The sequence below is a fragment of the Phalacrocorax aristotelis genome, chromosome 4 (assembly GCF_949628215.1).
Source record: "Phalacrocorax aristotelis chromosome 4, bGulAri2.1, whole genome shotgun sequence".
NCBI lineage: Eukaryota > Metazoa > Chordata > Aves > Suliformes > Phalacrocoracidae > Phalacrocorax > Phalacrocorax aristotelis.
In genome coordinates this window covers 3,294,925-3,311,146 of record NC_134279.1, presented here as the reverse complement: position 1 = coordinate 3,311,146, position 16,222 = coordinate 3,294,925, and the positions used below count along the sequence as shown (strand labels likewise).

At 43.9% G+C, this 16,222-nt stretch overlaps 2 protein-coding genes across 2 annotated transcripts in view; one reads left to right on the top strand and one right to left on the bottom strand.

Moving 5' to 3' along the window:
• Positions 1-9,081, bottom strand: part of ALPK1 (alpha kinase 1) — a 49,809-nt gene extending 40,728 nt beyond the window's left edge. The window contains exon 1 of the mRNA XM_075090071.1: positions 9,021-9,081. The gene's annotated coding sequence lies outside the window, so the exon portion shown is untranslated. The remainder of the gene's footprint in view (positions 1-9,020) is intronic.
• A 1,191-nt stretch (positions 9,082-10,272) lies between these two features.
• TIFA (TRAF interacting protein with forkhead associated domain) lies at positions 10,273-14,966 on the top strand. The gene is made up of 2 exons (XM_075090077.1): positions 10,273-10,477; positions 13,693-14,966. Exon 2 carries the CDS (start codon positions 13,713-13,715, stop codon positions 14,271-14,273), a length of 561 nt encoding a protein of 186 aa, XP_074946178.1. The 5' UTR covers positions 10,273-10,477; positions 13,693-13,712; the 3' UTR covers positions 14,274-14,966.
• The last annotated feature ends 1,256 nt before the right edge of the window (positions 14,967-16,222 follow it).

Here is a 16,222-nt window from a genome sequence, read left to right as displayed (position 1 = left end):
TCTATTAAAAAAATGAGAACTCCCGAGCTTAACTTCAAAGCTACCCTTAATCAGAGAAGGTCATTTGCCAGCGTTTTAGTAGGAGCAGTCAGGGTGTAGGGTCTCGGGGGGTGGGCAGGCAGGGGGGACCATCACCCACAGAACCCTGTATAAGCCAAAAGCACGCAGCAACTGCCCACTGCATGGAGCTGGCAGGAGAGGGTACCAGGGAGCCAAAACCAATCACCCAACTACACAAACTCCGGTTTGCTAAACGTTCGCCGCCCTAGAGCCATGTTTCCAGGCCATTCAGTTATGCCAGAGGAGCAACCCAGACAAATATGAAACATGCAATAAGCCATTCCTTACCAAACATTCTCTGACTCCCAGTTTTTAAGCAAGCTTTACACCCAGCTGTGCATCCCTCCCACAACAGGAGCGGGGAGGACCTCTGGCTAAAACCAGATCCGCGATTGAGCCAGCGCTGGGTGCTGAACAAAAGCACCTGTTGTTTTGCCCTGGTCATGACTTTTCAGAGAGGCCATTTGGGCACTCTCCCCTCACCATTGGTATCTCATGTACTACTAGGGGATGCAAAAAAAAAAAGGGAATAATTGAGGGGCAGATCAATAAATTAAGAAGTTCTTAAAAAAAGAAAAAGACATAATGAATTTGGTACAGCACATATTTTTAGATCAAAGATGCCTTTGAAGTGACAAACCCTTAAACTACTGAAGCACTTCCTTTCTCTCCCAAACTACTTGTCGTCAAATAAAATGGAAGTTAAGGAAATTATCTGAAAATGGCCAAAAGAAGCCATCACCTAATGACAGCCTTGTCAAAATGACAATTGGGGAAATTGTTAGGAAGGGGAGGCCTGACAACTGGAGGAATAAGCTGGCTGTTTGCTCTAATCTGGTCAGGCAGGCCCCACACAATTCCAGTCAGCTTGCTGTGTGAAACAGCTAAGTCTTTGTCAATGCGAGCAGAGGCTGGAAAGACTTCTCTTTCATGAATATGTATCACCACCCTCCACGTCTACAGAAAAAAAACCCTTCCAGTCAGCAAAATGAAAAAACCCAACCCTATCCACCACCATAAAAAATAAATCCCAGAACAACAAAAACCTAAAACATGGAGCTGTGTGGAAAGAAAACACTACTAAGTAATGAAGTTTTGGAAGTTGAGCCAGAAAGGTCTTCTTCCCAAAGGATTTATTTGGACTTCTATTCCCCAGCAGTCTGGGATGAGGCACTTCAAGTCATTAATTGTAAGTCCACAAAAGCAAAATGGCCCATTGGGATATATATTGTCTATCACTGTATTTTATACCTAGCATTTGTCTCTATGTGCTGCGTGGGCATCAAACCCCAGGCCACAAATATGCACCGCTGGGCTGGTAAGACAGAGCCTCACATGAATGCCAGCTTGCCTGTGTGAGGAAGAAAGCACCCATAGAGCTCTAAACGCTTCCATGTCAAACGTTTCAAGTCCAGGCACTGAGTCAGCTTAATATCAGGGTAACGAATTTCCTGTGATGCTTAAGAACACGACATGAAAAATAAAGATGATTCTAGGTTTAATAATCTACATACAGCACATTGATAGAGTAAGAATGGGTTCCTTTACATGCAACAGCACAACCAAGGTTTTCAGAAGTGACCAGTGACTTCCCAGTGCTCCCACTAAAACAACTTTGAGTGATGCTCATGACCTTTTGCAAATAAAATCCTTCACGACATATCAGGTCAGACAGTTTGAATTGCAGATCACCTTAAAACTTGGGGGCTTTTTTTTTTTACATATATACAATATTAAAACTTCAAGCATTCGGAAGACTAGCACGAAACTGAAATATGAGAGGCCAAACCAAGCCTACTGGACCACCAGAGGGGCCGATGGACAGACAGAAGGTGCCTTAAAGAGATGAAACGCCTCAGAAACGTATGTCAGAAATACTGTCTCTCTGCAGGACCAATGCCAAAACTTGTAAGCGCAAACACGGTGTTTAAAGCAAAAGAAGGGCAGACAGGGAGAGAACGCAGGATCAAACAGAGCCTACACCTGTTGCAGAAATCCCAAATGATATTTTCAGATGTGGTGGATTTTGCCTCTATCAGAGGGCTATGACATCGTGAAAGTATTCAGTATTTGAGAAGTCACCCCCAAGTGTCTGTTGTTATCTTTTTACCTTAGCTTGTAAAACTGCAATCTATATCTTAATTTACTGTGGAGAGCTTGTGGTGATGTTACAAACTTCAGTTTTTCTCCGAGTAACAAAAAATATGAAAGTCTGACTTCCAGCAGAGATATCAAGACACAATGCTCAATTTTGAGGTTTACAATATTATGCAATGTTTGCTGTAGACATTTCCATTTCATTAGCATATTCTACTTTACATGAAATCCAGCAATGAATGCTGTCCCTGATCTAAGGCTAATCCTCTTTAAAGAGCTACAGGCTATATTACATGTGGCCACAGCCACGGTTATGCCACAGCTGAATCACTTTGAAGCCTATTGAACAGTGTTCCCTTGTGAGACTATACACAGAGCCATAAACCAATGCTCCCCGTGCTGTTAAATCCTACTGTTTTCATCACCAGGAGTTTCTGTGAGGGACAGACCCTCCCTAGTCCAAAGCAAGGAGCTGCACAAGAGGGAAGAGGTACAACGCCAATTTACAGCCGGAGCCTCTGCGTCTCCAGTAATACAAATGCCTGTTTCTAAACATCATCAGACAGCAACTGCTGCCAGAACAATAAAAGGTAAAGATGAACCAGGCACCTGCTTCCTTGGGCAAATCCCCTCTCTCGCAGCCCAGCAAGGCTTCTGAAATACAGCAGGTTACAATGGCTCAAGCTGAAAGGTGACAGCCAGTATAACCTGGAGCGAGACAGAAGATGCCAAAGTGAGAACGCTTATTGAAACACGGTTCCCTCCTGTCTTCTCTTTCTGCCTCTGTTCCACCATAGATCCCTTTCCGTGGAAAGGCTCAAATTTATTTCAGCAAGGTTCACATTTATTTTAGGTCTCTATTTTGGTCGCTTTCTACCTGGCATCCTAAAAGTAAGAGCAATGGCAAACTGATTCACTAGAAACAACAATTAAAGCCTACATCTGAGAAAAACAGATAGCATTGTATTGTGCCAGTAAGCTCCACAACATAAAGATATCACAGGTAGAGTAGTTTGGGACGTGAGCATATATATCTTTAATGAAAAAATAAAAAAGGGTCATGTACCTACCAGGCAGGCTGCATCTCACAGCTGGGTGCCCTTAAATGCTACAAACTGAGATAATGGAAGAGTTTTTATTGCCACACAGCACAGAACACAGAATCTTTAACACCTTAACATCTATACAAATTCAAAGGGAGGGGAACCCCACTATATTCACTGGTCCTGCTAAGTATCAGCAAAAGACCGTTTATTTTACTGCTTATCTTTAACTCTTCAAAATAACTTTCTTTGTTCAGTTGCTGCTTTTGAAGGGAGCTGGAAAGGTTCGTTCTGTTCAGTCTGCATCATACAAATGAAGTTACTTGCATCTCAACTGTGTCAAGGCAGACAGAGCGAGCAGATTCAGTCTCTATGGTAAAATCTTGGTCCCATTGAAGGCAATGTTTAAGCTCCTTGCTATCAAAACAGTATCTCGTCCAAGCTGTTGATAATCCAACACATTTAGAAATGATACTATATACCCAGGAGACAACACCCCATCATCCCTCATGTGGCAAGTGTAAGTAAGTACAGAGACGATGTTATGGAGCTGAAGTGGAGCAAAATGTGCTGAAGTCGTGAAGCTTCTGCTTTCAGCCAGAGCATTTCACTTGAGCCTGCACCAATTGTCACAGTTCTTACACTCCAATGGATTTGCTTCAGAGCAAGAGGAAACAGATTTTTTTAAAACGCAGCAAACAGATTCTACCATTGTTAGAACCTTATCAATTCCCAATACAGTATTTAAGAATACCTGTCACTAGCCAAACTATGCATTGTACTGCCTTCAATTACTGCTGGTATCAGGCCACTTTGAGAAAGTGCAGCTTCCTCATTTTACCTCTCTGGAAGAAGAAATAGCACAAAGCAGAGACCATCAATCTGAAATAGAGTGGTTATGACCTAGGGAGAACATACTTACCTCTACTGTAATCTTTGTAGGAAACCTGGAGTGTTATTCCAGTTCTTGCAAAGAACACCCTTGGTCTGTTAATGGTCACAGTTGATCAGTGATATTACAAAGGTTGATAAACCCTCGCTCAGTGGTTGTAACACACCAGCTCAAGCCTTCTCTCGTTCAGATCTTCAGTGTGAGATTTGATGTGAAAGATAGAGCTTCCGCTTCCTGGCATGCCCCCTATTGCACAGAACTCCAGTCAAGGTGTCACGCTGCGTGCTGGGCTACCCAGGGCAACACAGACTTCTCTTAAGCAAGCCTTGATAAGGCCCAGTCTCAGATAGCTTGTGAATCTGACAAGGTCAAAAACTGAGATATCATGAAGGTATCATAGGTCATACTTGGAAGTTCACAGGGTATCTGTAGCAGGAAAAAGTCACACGCGAATTGCGCACTTCTTGGAAGCAATTACAGAAGGAAAAGCCTTACCTGTATGCCAGGTATTCTCTCTCTAGTTTGAGAGAAGTTCCACGAAATAACAGATGTAGGGAGATATATGTGTCAGCTAGAACAGGAGTCGCATATAACTAGAGGACCAACACTTCAACTGGTAAATCACCTCCACGTACAAAGACAGGAATCTTTGTACGTGAACTCAGGGCTACTGGTAAAAAGAACTCCCGTAGGGCTCACCAACAAAAACCCCACAGCTTTCTAACCATTATTAGAAAACACAAGGGAAGCCAGTGAGCACAGTCACAATCAGCAGCTGCGCACTGACTGCTCATCTCCAACCTGTGCCTAAGTTGCACAATTTTTTCATTTTCAGCTCTACTGTAACTCATTAAGACACTCTTGAGAAATGTGATGCTCCAACATGCTTAACACTCCAGGCTTTGTTCCAACTTCAAGAAAAAAACAACAGGAAAGAGCCAACAATTTTTCTTCTGTATCAGGGCTTAAAGATTATTTGCTTTTCATTTTAAGCAAGAAGCAAGCACTTGCTCTATGGCACTGAACCTCCCTTATTCTTCTTTTTCCACTTCTTGTCCCATGAAAGCTAGAATTACAGGTGCTTCTCTCCCACCAAGCTGCATGAACCTTCTTCAAAGGACACGACTGTCAATAAGAAGGGCTCCAAGTCACAAGGAACACCTCCACTTCTTTCCACAGTGTCCCTGCTGTGCTTTCTTTTCCCATCCCTGGATCTCTACTAGTTGTTTCTAGAGAGAGCAGCTATCCTTTCATAGAATAAGGAGGGAAATGCTGAGGACCCACTGCTGGGTCTTGCTGCGTGATGCCAGACAGATCAGTCTGTTCCACCTCCCAGTCTTTCCCGGTGTTTATTTCCTTGATGCCCCATGACTGCCTGGTTTCACTTGTCCTGTAAGTCACTCCACAGGTGTCTAGTCCCAAGCAGCAAAAGCAGACTGGGGATGAAGTGGAAATAAGGGATGGATGAAAAGGAGAGAATCCAGATGGAGGGAGAAAGGCCCCAGAGAAAAAACCAAGGGTGGAGGATGCTACAGAGGGGGTAGGAAAAACAGTTAGGAGAATGGCAAAAGGGAAGAACAGACAGCAAGGGGGCAGGAAGATGGAAGAGAAACTGAGATAGCAGACAGGCAAGAAAGCAGCAAAGGAGACAAGTCAGAGGGGTTCAGAAGGAGGACCAAGGGCAGACCGTGAAATAGAAAGAAAATGAGAGCTTGGAGAGTGGCATAAACAAAGTCTATCTTATAAGAAATAGTCTCTTCAGTAGTCCAAGTGAGCTTCCTCGTCAGTTTATTCAGGTCAGATAAGATGGGAAAATGGAAGAGTTGTTTTTCCTGAGTAAACAAGGAGCAATGTAATATGTAAACACAAACAGAACTGTGCTCTCCCTTCTTCCTTTGACAGACCACCTCCCCGCTTCATACCGTGGAGCTGTTCTTGGCAGTGGGATCTAAAAGTTCAGTGAATGCACCTCCTTCCCATGCATATCTCCTCCCTGTCACACAAGTTCCAGCTGAATATCTTGAGTTATCTTTGGAATACACATGCCTTTGAGATGGGTATATTTCTTTCCTGTTTGAACAGGAGACACTTGGTCGCTGTACAGTAATAACTCACTATAAAACTTAGCTATAAGTTGTTGCGTACTTTGTTACACCTTTCCCAAACCAACCCTTGGACATTACCACTGCCATTATTACCATTAACTTACAAGTACCACAACAGCTCTTGCAATATCAAAATGAAGTTTCAGACTTAAAAAAAGCAAGAATACCAAATAACCCCCATAAAATAAAAAAAACAAACAAATGGTGGCTTCCCATGTCTGGTCACACATTGCCACCTACTGGCTCCTGCCCCTGTACCCTCAACAGCACTAAGGTGCTTTGGATCAAGAAATGGGCTGTGAAGCAGAGAAGAGGAGCAGCAGGAGAACACCGCTTGGTACTTGAACCAGAAAGGCACATTACAGGTGTAGGCAGTGAACATTATACCCTAGCATTGCATATGCACGAACACGCACGTCCACCAGCCTGGATTTTATGACTCTAAAGCAGGAATCAGCTCTCGCCAACCCCCTCCTCTGTGTCTGCGCATCCCTGAATGAGAGGATGATTTCAGGTCAGCCCCGTACCATGCAAAGAGGAAAGCAAGCCCAGAGACAGGTGAGGTGCAATGGCAGCGTGCCCCCTGCCAGCCAGCACGCCCAGGCCCACGGAACAGGCACCTGCCACAGCAATATGAGAGCCAGGCATTTAATGATGGGGAAAGTCAGCAAACAGGGCACACGTCCCTCAGGAGCCATGCTCACAGGGTCACGCAAAAAAAGGGGAACACACGGAGATGGCTGCACGGAGCAACTTCCTCACCTATTGCACTCTTTGCAGGCTTTCTGGTAACCTTCTGCAGCACTTCATCTCTTCCACACCCATGACACCGAAACACTAACGCATTGCTTATGTCCCCTTGTGGCGAGAGGCCAACCCTGCAGAAAAACAGCACCTCTACATATTTGTCTTAAAACCAAACCCAATGCATTCAAATCCACTGCAATTATTTTTAAGGCGAAGTTTGAGGTAAGAGGTCTCGCAAGGTCACAGCATCTCCTTCAGTATTCACATGACGACACCACTGACAAGCCACATCAGTGAATGGGAAAGCCAGTAACCAAAAGGGCCACCAGAAAACCACAGAAATCGCACTTGCACAACATTTACAAGTGCAGTCACCCTTTACACCTGCATCCATCCTGTCACACAGCTGGCAAACTGAAGCGCTCCATCAGCAGTCTTGATAGCCACATTTAAGATCTGGCCCGAGGAGGGAAGGACAGAACCGTGGTAAAATCTCAGCACCCCTAAAATCAGGCCAGACTTGCTACTGATCCAACAAGATACTTCCATCGTGTTAATTTAAATAGCAGAGAGAAGTAGGAAGTTTCAGACTGGTCTAGACTGGGTTCATATCTTGCCTCAAACGTCCACAGAAAAGCTTTTACGCAATAAGAGAGACAGAACTATAAAGGACACGATGCCTGAGTGTCAGAGAAATGTTATCACAGCACTCCCAACTTGTGACTGGCCAGGCAGACCATTGCACAGCCATGCCAACTGCACCACGTGCCAGGGCGCTCAAAAAAAAACCTCAGGGATGTTCTGGTGAGGTTTCTTATGGTATGTTAAAACTCATGGAGGAAGTTAAGGAAGACAGGCTTCACACTGAGTCATTCAGAATGAATTAGCTGGAACACAGATACCCAAAACCAATCCTTCCACACTCACTAACCCACCAGAATACGCTTCCTATAGCTCTTCTGACCTACCACGAATTTCCCAAGAACAAGAAGAAACATTTGCCCTTGCTGACTCTCAGATTTTTAAAGCTGATCATGACTGAAAAAAATAAGAGTTGCTAGTATTTTTCCATTTTCCAGATTTGGCTACTTAGGCTCTGGAGTTAGCCAAAGCCTTATGAATCAGTTGTTAAACAACAATACACCACAACCAAGCCAAAACCACCTCAGTCTTTCAGCCTTCACATTTATTAGCCCAGATACATCCAGGTAATTACACAGAGATGCCACACCAGGCATACGAAAGCAGGAAATATCCATTCAAAGTAACAAGCCTGACTTTTCCTAGGCCTTCCTATACTCTCTAGTGATTGGCAAGGCAACAAATAGAGGTGTCTGAAAACCAACCAGCTGAAAGGCAACTGGATAGGAGAGCACAGTTATGCTACACCTTTATTTTCATATCCCACGCCATCTTCTGAATCCAGAGCAATGCCACGTGCCACTGGCTTTGCAGTCTGGCATGGGAATGCTCAACTTGCCATAAGCATGCTTATCTGCTGGATAACTCGAGGGATGCCAGAATAGATTAATGCTATGGAAAGGAAAACACATCTGGGAAAATCACAGCCTCTGAGGAGGAAGGGGTTATGCTGACAACACAAAACAAGACAGCAGCCCGAGATACTAGGTTAACATTGGCATCAGCTCCCCTAGCCCACGTCCCAGAGGCTTGCTCACCACGTGGTGCAGCTCAGCCCTACAAAGCTTCACACGCTTATCTGCAGTTTCGCTTTGGACCAAAGAAACGTCAATTAAAAAAGACATTATTGTAATAATACAGGAATTAATTTTACTAAAGCACATAACCATTTGAGCAGAGAAAAAGTCACCCAATAAACCCATAAACACACAGTACCCGAATATTTTTCTCATACGGGGCAAACCTGGAGTGGTTTTCCTGAAGCTGGCAACATTTCAGTTAGAAAGTTACAGAAAAGAGGAGCAGTAAACCCAGTTCCTGTCCTCTCCTGTTCGCAGTCACATAGAGCTATGTTTAAACATTAAACTAATAAGGAATATGTAGTTAATATGAGGTTACATAACCCTGGGAAAAAAAGAAAGGGTACATACATACCTCAACAGGTACAAGCATCGAAATAATCCTATCAGAAAAGCTCTCTCGTGGTCCAGGAAGTAGGCTGTTTCCGGAACCAAAGGGCTGACAGGAATTACAACCATCAACAGACGCAATAAACAGAGTTGCACAACTCTGGCTTTTTTCAGAAAGCAGCAAAGTGCTTTTGTGTGAGCGCACACGCCCAGCCCTGCCCGCTGCAGAAAAGGCATTCTGCTAAGGGAGAAACTTGGAAGAATCTATTTTCCTTCTCTGCTTTTCAGCGTGACTTCTTGGAAAACAGTCTAACCCCTTTTTTTTCTGATGGAAAGGGAGACGGGCATACGCAGCAGGCGTATTAGCCTATGTACAGATAAAAGCTATCCTACAAGAACTACAAAGGAACTTATCAACCCACGAGTAATTTACTTGTTTGTTGAATAAACACAAGGAACCTGCAATTGAAAAATAGTTTAAAAGAACCAATACAGTATTTCACTGTCCATCTCAAAGCAATAAAACTACAGTAACTATCCAGGAACAACACCCTGCTAGTCACAACACAGCACAGGTAAGGGAGAAGACCAAGCATCTAGGATTCAGAACAAGATGAAAGCGGCTTTTTTCTGCACTCTGCCCTCTTGTTCAGTAATTGGGAGTAATCTTGCTTTGTAAGAAAAATGAAGCAGCTGAGAGAGAGAGAATTGCTCATTTTTTCCTACCAGATGACTGGGCTGCCTCAGGAATTCTAATAAAACAGTTTCCAGCTCAGCTTAGAGCAGTGGCCAAGGAAAGATCCTTTTTTTTTTTTTTCCCCCAAAGGCAGCACAATGAAGCTGAACCACTGTTTCTGAAAGCAAATAACCAAATACTTTAAAACACTCGATTTAAGAACATCACCACTCAACTGTTGTGCTTATAACAAGCTCCTTACTGAAGGGTTTTACTCTTCAAAGTGTTAATTTTGGACATGGAGCGGGTGAAACAAATTATTTTGCCTGAAACTTGAGCCTGCAAACTCTGGATCACATCCTTGACATCACTGTGACTATTGGTTTGAATAAGTTACTCAGGAGCGTGAGGTTTTTGGATGTCCACATAAAACCCCAGACAGAGCTGAGGCTGATTTTTATTTATTTTTCGGTTTATTTGCTATAATAAAAAGCGTACTCGGAATACTTTTTGGAAAAATAACGTTCAGCTCACCCCGCCAGGTCCGCAGGCAGCCCCAGCGCCTCCCGCCGCTTCCCGCCTCCCCTCAGGGCCAGCCCCCGCCCCGCTGGCGGGAGGGCGCTGCCCGCCGCGCCGCCGCCGCTTCCCGCCTCGACCCGCGGAGCTACCGGGAGTTGAGGAGCCATCGGAACCCTCGGAGACGACAGCCCGCTCTGCGCAGACCCTCCGGCAGGCGACTGAAGTCCGCTCCCCGCTCCCCTCAGGACGGAGGGCAGCCGGAGGCGGGCGTCGCTCCCGCCGGACAGGTGAGGGGGAAGGCCGGGCTGAGGTGCGGGGTGAGGGGGCGTGGGCCGGCGGCTGCGGGCCGGCTCCCCTGGTGCGGCCAGAGGGGAGAGAGTAGGATTGCTTCGATTAAGCCCTGACAGAGGTGGCAGCTTCGGTGGCGAGCACTTTCACGAGGTCCTGCCCTCTATGCAGGTGAGCTGGGCTGTGCGCCCAGGGTGGGCGACAGCTCGGGCACATTCTCACATACCAGCAAAGATGATATTTGTAGGAAAAATGAGATTGCACTCCCAAGTTGGGACCTGTCAGAAGTACGTTTGCCTTGTAACGTGTACGCACGCCAGCATGCGGGATGAAACTAGCTGGAAATGCAAGCTGTGGTCTGCCAGCCTCCTACGCCATCTCCCGTGGAGGGCGAAAGACAGGCTAGTGCCCACAGTGGGGAGTCTGGAGGAGACAAAAAGGATAGCTCTCCTTGTGTAATGTACTCAAAAATGATATTCTGCAGTGCCCCGGGCTTAAAGTTAATGATTATTTAAAAGGAAAGTTAAAGGACAAAACAGACGTTATTCTTCTTGATACCCAGGTTGAATGCTTAAGTTCTGTTTTGCAAAAGCAAAGCGGCAGAGCTCTCTGAGCAATAAGTTGTAGGTAAAGAGTTATAGCTCTTAAATACACGGTTAAACACTCAAGTAGGACCCCTATAGTCAGGCATCCTTGTTCTTAATGCTCTCGTGTCATTTTCCCGTTTCTAAAGAGGAGGATAGTGATACACGCTGAAGGAGGTGATGTTGGGAGAAGGGAAAGAAGTAAGATCACTATTTGTTTGACTCAAATTAAGGTGCAGACAACAGCAGTGCAATGGGCTACCTTACAGTTGCAGGGGAAATCTGGATTTAATTATAGAAAGGTTTCTTCTCCAGCTAGAGTTCTCTGAAATCTTATTCCTATCCAATACAATCTAGTAAATAGAAACGCCTTCAGTATTTACCTGAAAGTCTGTTCAGTCCAACATCGATAAAGCTTTAACACAGGACTCGGCAACTGAGCTCGGGATGCCTGAGGTGGCACACAAGTAGATGATGACTAGGTAGCGCAGTCTGTGGGAGCTGCAGAGAAACACGTTCAACGGGTGCTGCTGAAGCCATCAGTGGCAGTTCTTCCCCTTCCCTAATGAATAAACGTAGGCATTTGTAAAATTCAGAGACAGGTGAATAAAGACAACCTTTCGCATTGATCTGATACCTGTATATACTGCAGGTTTCTCAAAATACGCTTCTTTGTATTCCTGTGTTTTGCCTGTTCCTGCTGTATTTCAGAAACCAGTTAAGGAAGATAGTAAGGGAAACAGAACATGCTTTTAAGTTGGTATCAAATTCAGCCCAAGTCTCAAGACAAAAAAAAAACCCCGTCTCTGTGGGCTGATCTCCGAACTAGGTGAAATGACTACGTTTTCCCCTGTAACCAAAGCTGACCTCGTCTAATGTCTCACATCATCTTTACTGGTGCAAAACAGCCAAGGGCAGAACTAAGCAGAGAAAGAAACGACCTATCCTCCAGCTCAGTGGAGCTGAGGCATACCAGCAGGAGGAGGAACAGATACCAGTGCCACTGCAGCTTGTCTTACAGATGGCAAAGAAATAACCTGCCATCAGGGCATCTGTCTGTACTTCTGTCAAAAGCATAGGTGTTACTTCCTAGTTTATTTTAAAGCGAGCTCGGAGAGCTACTTGAAATTTTCTAATTCATGATTTAAGCTTGGTAGAAGCACTGTGATAGCCTACTTCAGTGAGCAAGCTGAGGTGCTTTACTACTGCATCAGAACTGTTGCTGTTACTGTCTTGAAGGTAAAAAAAGGAAGCCATTTTGAGGTTTCACACAGAAGGTGACACACTGATACACCACCATTCACTGTGCTTGGAGTTTATGTAAAGTAGTATAATTTAGCTTTAAAAAAAACACAAGTCAGACAACTGCAGTGATGATTCAGCTACCCATAAAAAAACAGATTAAATTCTAAGATGCTTCTCAGCATCACTCACTGATTAGATTTGGATAAGGAAGCTCAGGATCAGTATGTGACATGTCAGGAAGTTACTGCCATCTAGAAGGAGAAACATGACAAACACCTGCACTATATGAGTCCAATTAAATCAATGCTCACGTTTCTCTGAGCTGAGAACTCATTCTCTGGTTCCTCTAAGTACATAGCCTTTTCTTTCTTTAGACTAAATTTCAGTATAGGAAAATACAGGCCTTGCACATAGAGAGGACCAGATCACAGTGTTTCCTGAAGTGCCTCATGGATTTCATTTGGATGCACTACAGTCGCTCAGACTTTGGAACAGAATTTAGTTCATAAGCAAGCACCTCCGTGCTGCATGCGAGAAGCTGAAAAAAAGAACAAATCAAAAACACCAAAACCCCCAAACCCAAAAGTTATTTGTTATTTTTAGTGCCCAGTTAAGTACTTCTGCAGCAGGTAGCTGGGATTTTCCAAGGGGCGACAGGGAAATAAAAAGGAAGAATTGTCACCAAGTCTAGTTATGTATGGCTGATATTGCAGCATTTGCATTCATTTTACATACTGTCACATCAGTAACTCCTAAACACTATTTTGTTTCATACAAGAGGTAAATTCTGACTAAAGAGCCAAAAGAGTGCTTTATACAATTTGAAATATTACTGCCTAAAGTCAGGCTGCATTTTTAAAAGTAGTTTGTCTGATACCTTCTAGTCAAAAGGACTATACTGTAAAACAGAGCACACAGGCCCAGACAGTACTACTTAAAAGGGAGTATTAAGTCTGTAAACGTTACTGTCACCACAAATGGACATATTTCTTCCAAAGACAAATCTACCTGTGAGATCCTCATGAAGAACTAGTTGGCAGCAATTTTCAGTCATGGGTGTTTTTCAGAGTTCTGCAGTGGTACATAGCCATTGCAACAGATCGACTGCTGGGATGAGTTCAACACAGAGCAGTCTGTCACTTCGCTGTGGTCACCGTACAAACCTTTGGCGCGGCGGTGGGGAATGATGGTTGTCACCAACTGGGTAGGCTCAACTCCCACTTCTTTGTTCTACTGGTTTTGTTACATTTACTGTCAGCCAATTTACTATACGTTATATACTAGTGTATGACGGCTGTATATGAAGGGTTTTCGTGCCACACTGCAGCCGTTTTCTTTTTGGTACTACCATGGCTTCATGCTCTGATTTTACTTCTTTCTTGAAGTTCTGAGGACGCATTTCATCATGACCTCTTTTGAAGAAGCTGAAACTGAAGAAACAGTAACATGTCTCCACATGACTTTTTATCATCCTTGCCAAGAGAAGATGATGTTTCGTTGCTTGAATTTCTGTAAGCGAGAACAGGTCAGGGCAGATGAAATGGCCAAGTTTGGCCGTGATTCTAATGTCTGCCGTTATAACTTAATGGATACTCGTGTTTCTCGGATTCAGTTTTCACTGCAGTTTTACAGAAAACTGAACAGCTCAGAATTCTGTTTTGAGATAAAGAACATGAGCAAGAAAACAAAACTGACTGTGGACCAAACAGAACTGGGTTACTTAAACAAAATTGACCTGCCATGGAAGTGCATAATTTGTTTTGGGGACTACCAGATTTTAGCAGAGGTTCAAGAAGGGGAGTCTGTGGATTATTTTGAGACTCACTTACACTTGGCTGAAGCACCAATCTTACAAGAAAGATGCCTGCCATCACTCCAACCTATACCTGAGAATAGCATTTCTTCTTCCTTATTTCCTTCCCAAGAAAAAAGCCCCATAGAGATTGATGAAAACGAGTCATGCTAGCAAGGAGGAGGTTGCATCAGAGTTTGATTATTTGAAACCTGCACAACTTCCAAAATTGAAGGCCGTCATCTCCGTCCACTGCTCTTGATGGTTCTTGCTGCCACAGACTTCTTACCTGTTGTTTTCAGCACAGGCGTACCAGAACCCATTTTGTTCAACAGATTCCTGCAACTGTCTCCACCAGGGCATACGTGCTCTCTTATCGCCACTGTTTGCCACATAAGACGTGTGGGAGACCAAGGGGGCCGCTCAAATCCATTGCAGGAGATTCAGTTCAAGAACTGTGACCACATACCTTGAAGGTATATTTAACAGGCATTAATACAGAGCATGCAGAACAGCGTTTTAGCCCCAGCATTGGTTAGCTAAGTAGGGACGTTATGTCTCACTGCATTGATGTGTTCTGCACTTTGTGCTTTGCTTTTGGCATGGAATTCCAAACAGTATTTTCAAGCCTAGGTTGTAACTTCCCAGATTTTGCAGCTTAGAAACACTTTGTCAGCATAGCTCTTTGAAGTTAATTTTTTAATTAACTTTGCAGCAAGATTTTTCTTTTTTTTTTAAATGTATTAAAATACATTTTTTTTTGCAAGTAACTACTTTTGCTTGTGAATGTAAATAAACATGCAGTGTCAGTGATCGTGGTATGTAAAAATCCACACAGATTTTGTAATAAAATCATTTGGCTGCCTAGTAGGGATTTCCTGTCTTCAACAACTACAATCTAAAAGCACTTACTGTGAATAGGATTACATCTAGGACTATCCAGGTAAGAAGAAGTTTTCACTGGCACTATTCTGGGCTTTCTGAAAGCAGCATTGCTCTGAAAGAAGAGTTGACTGAAATACTTCCACAGCAAGTTTTCTACCTCTGCCCCCCAGGCCCAGCTCTATTACAATTTTGTTTTCATTTAAGTATTTCTCAGGTTGCTTCAGTTAAGTTTTTCTTTGCTAGGGGCTCAACCTCTCACTGGCACTTAGTTTTTATCAAGTACTTTAGTTCACTTGAAAGACACACTGGGAAGAATCAGAATTTGAACATACGTAGGAGTTACGCGTCTTATCACCCCTAAACATTAGGAAGCGTTAGTCGTAATAACAAGAAAACCAGAATTATAGCTGAGGGGAGGACAGCTGAACTACACAATGTAACTGGAGATTAAGGCAAACAACCACAAGTGAGAGAAAGTCACAGGAGAGGCAATGAAACTCAAACACAGGCTTACGTAGGATTTCAGTTGTCTATTCATCTCATCCTTGCCAAAAAATACCTTGTTCCCATGTTTTCTACTCTTTGAACGAGGCTCTGGAACTTACTTAACTTTTACAGTCTTTGACCTAGACGTGCAGTTCAGCTGCCACCTTGGCACAAACGCCTCTGTCACGCACCCAGTCCCTCGGATTAAGAAAACCAACCTGAGCAGGTATCACCCTGTCACCAGACACGGTGCTGCTGGTTGCAGATTTCCAGTAGTTGCTGGCTGCTCGGCTTGTACTTGCTTTTGATCTGAGTCTTTCTACTCTTTAATTAGACAGCGCAGCCAATACCTGCAAATGCAAGCTGTCTAGAGACAGCAAGATGCAAACAAACTGAAGCACACTCTTACATATAAAAGCTTTTAGATTAAATCAGCCTCAAAGCGCACGGGATTTCTTACATTCGCTCATTTGGCTTGTGCGTGAGGGAGGAGGGAGCATTAGTTTTGCGTTCCCAAACAGCTCTCTTCCTAGTAATGCTCTTAAATTACAGATAATGTGCAGCTTCGTGTTTTATACTGCTTTGGGCTTAAAACCCACGTTGTTAATACTACCACTAAGCAGTATCGTTACCCGATTTCTATTCGCTGGCCCTGTCACATAAGACATTAACCTATGGCACTGATCATATTAATTGCTTACACTTTCTGGGCTTTTATCTAAAGCCAAAGTGACACCCCCAGTCTCTAATTT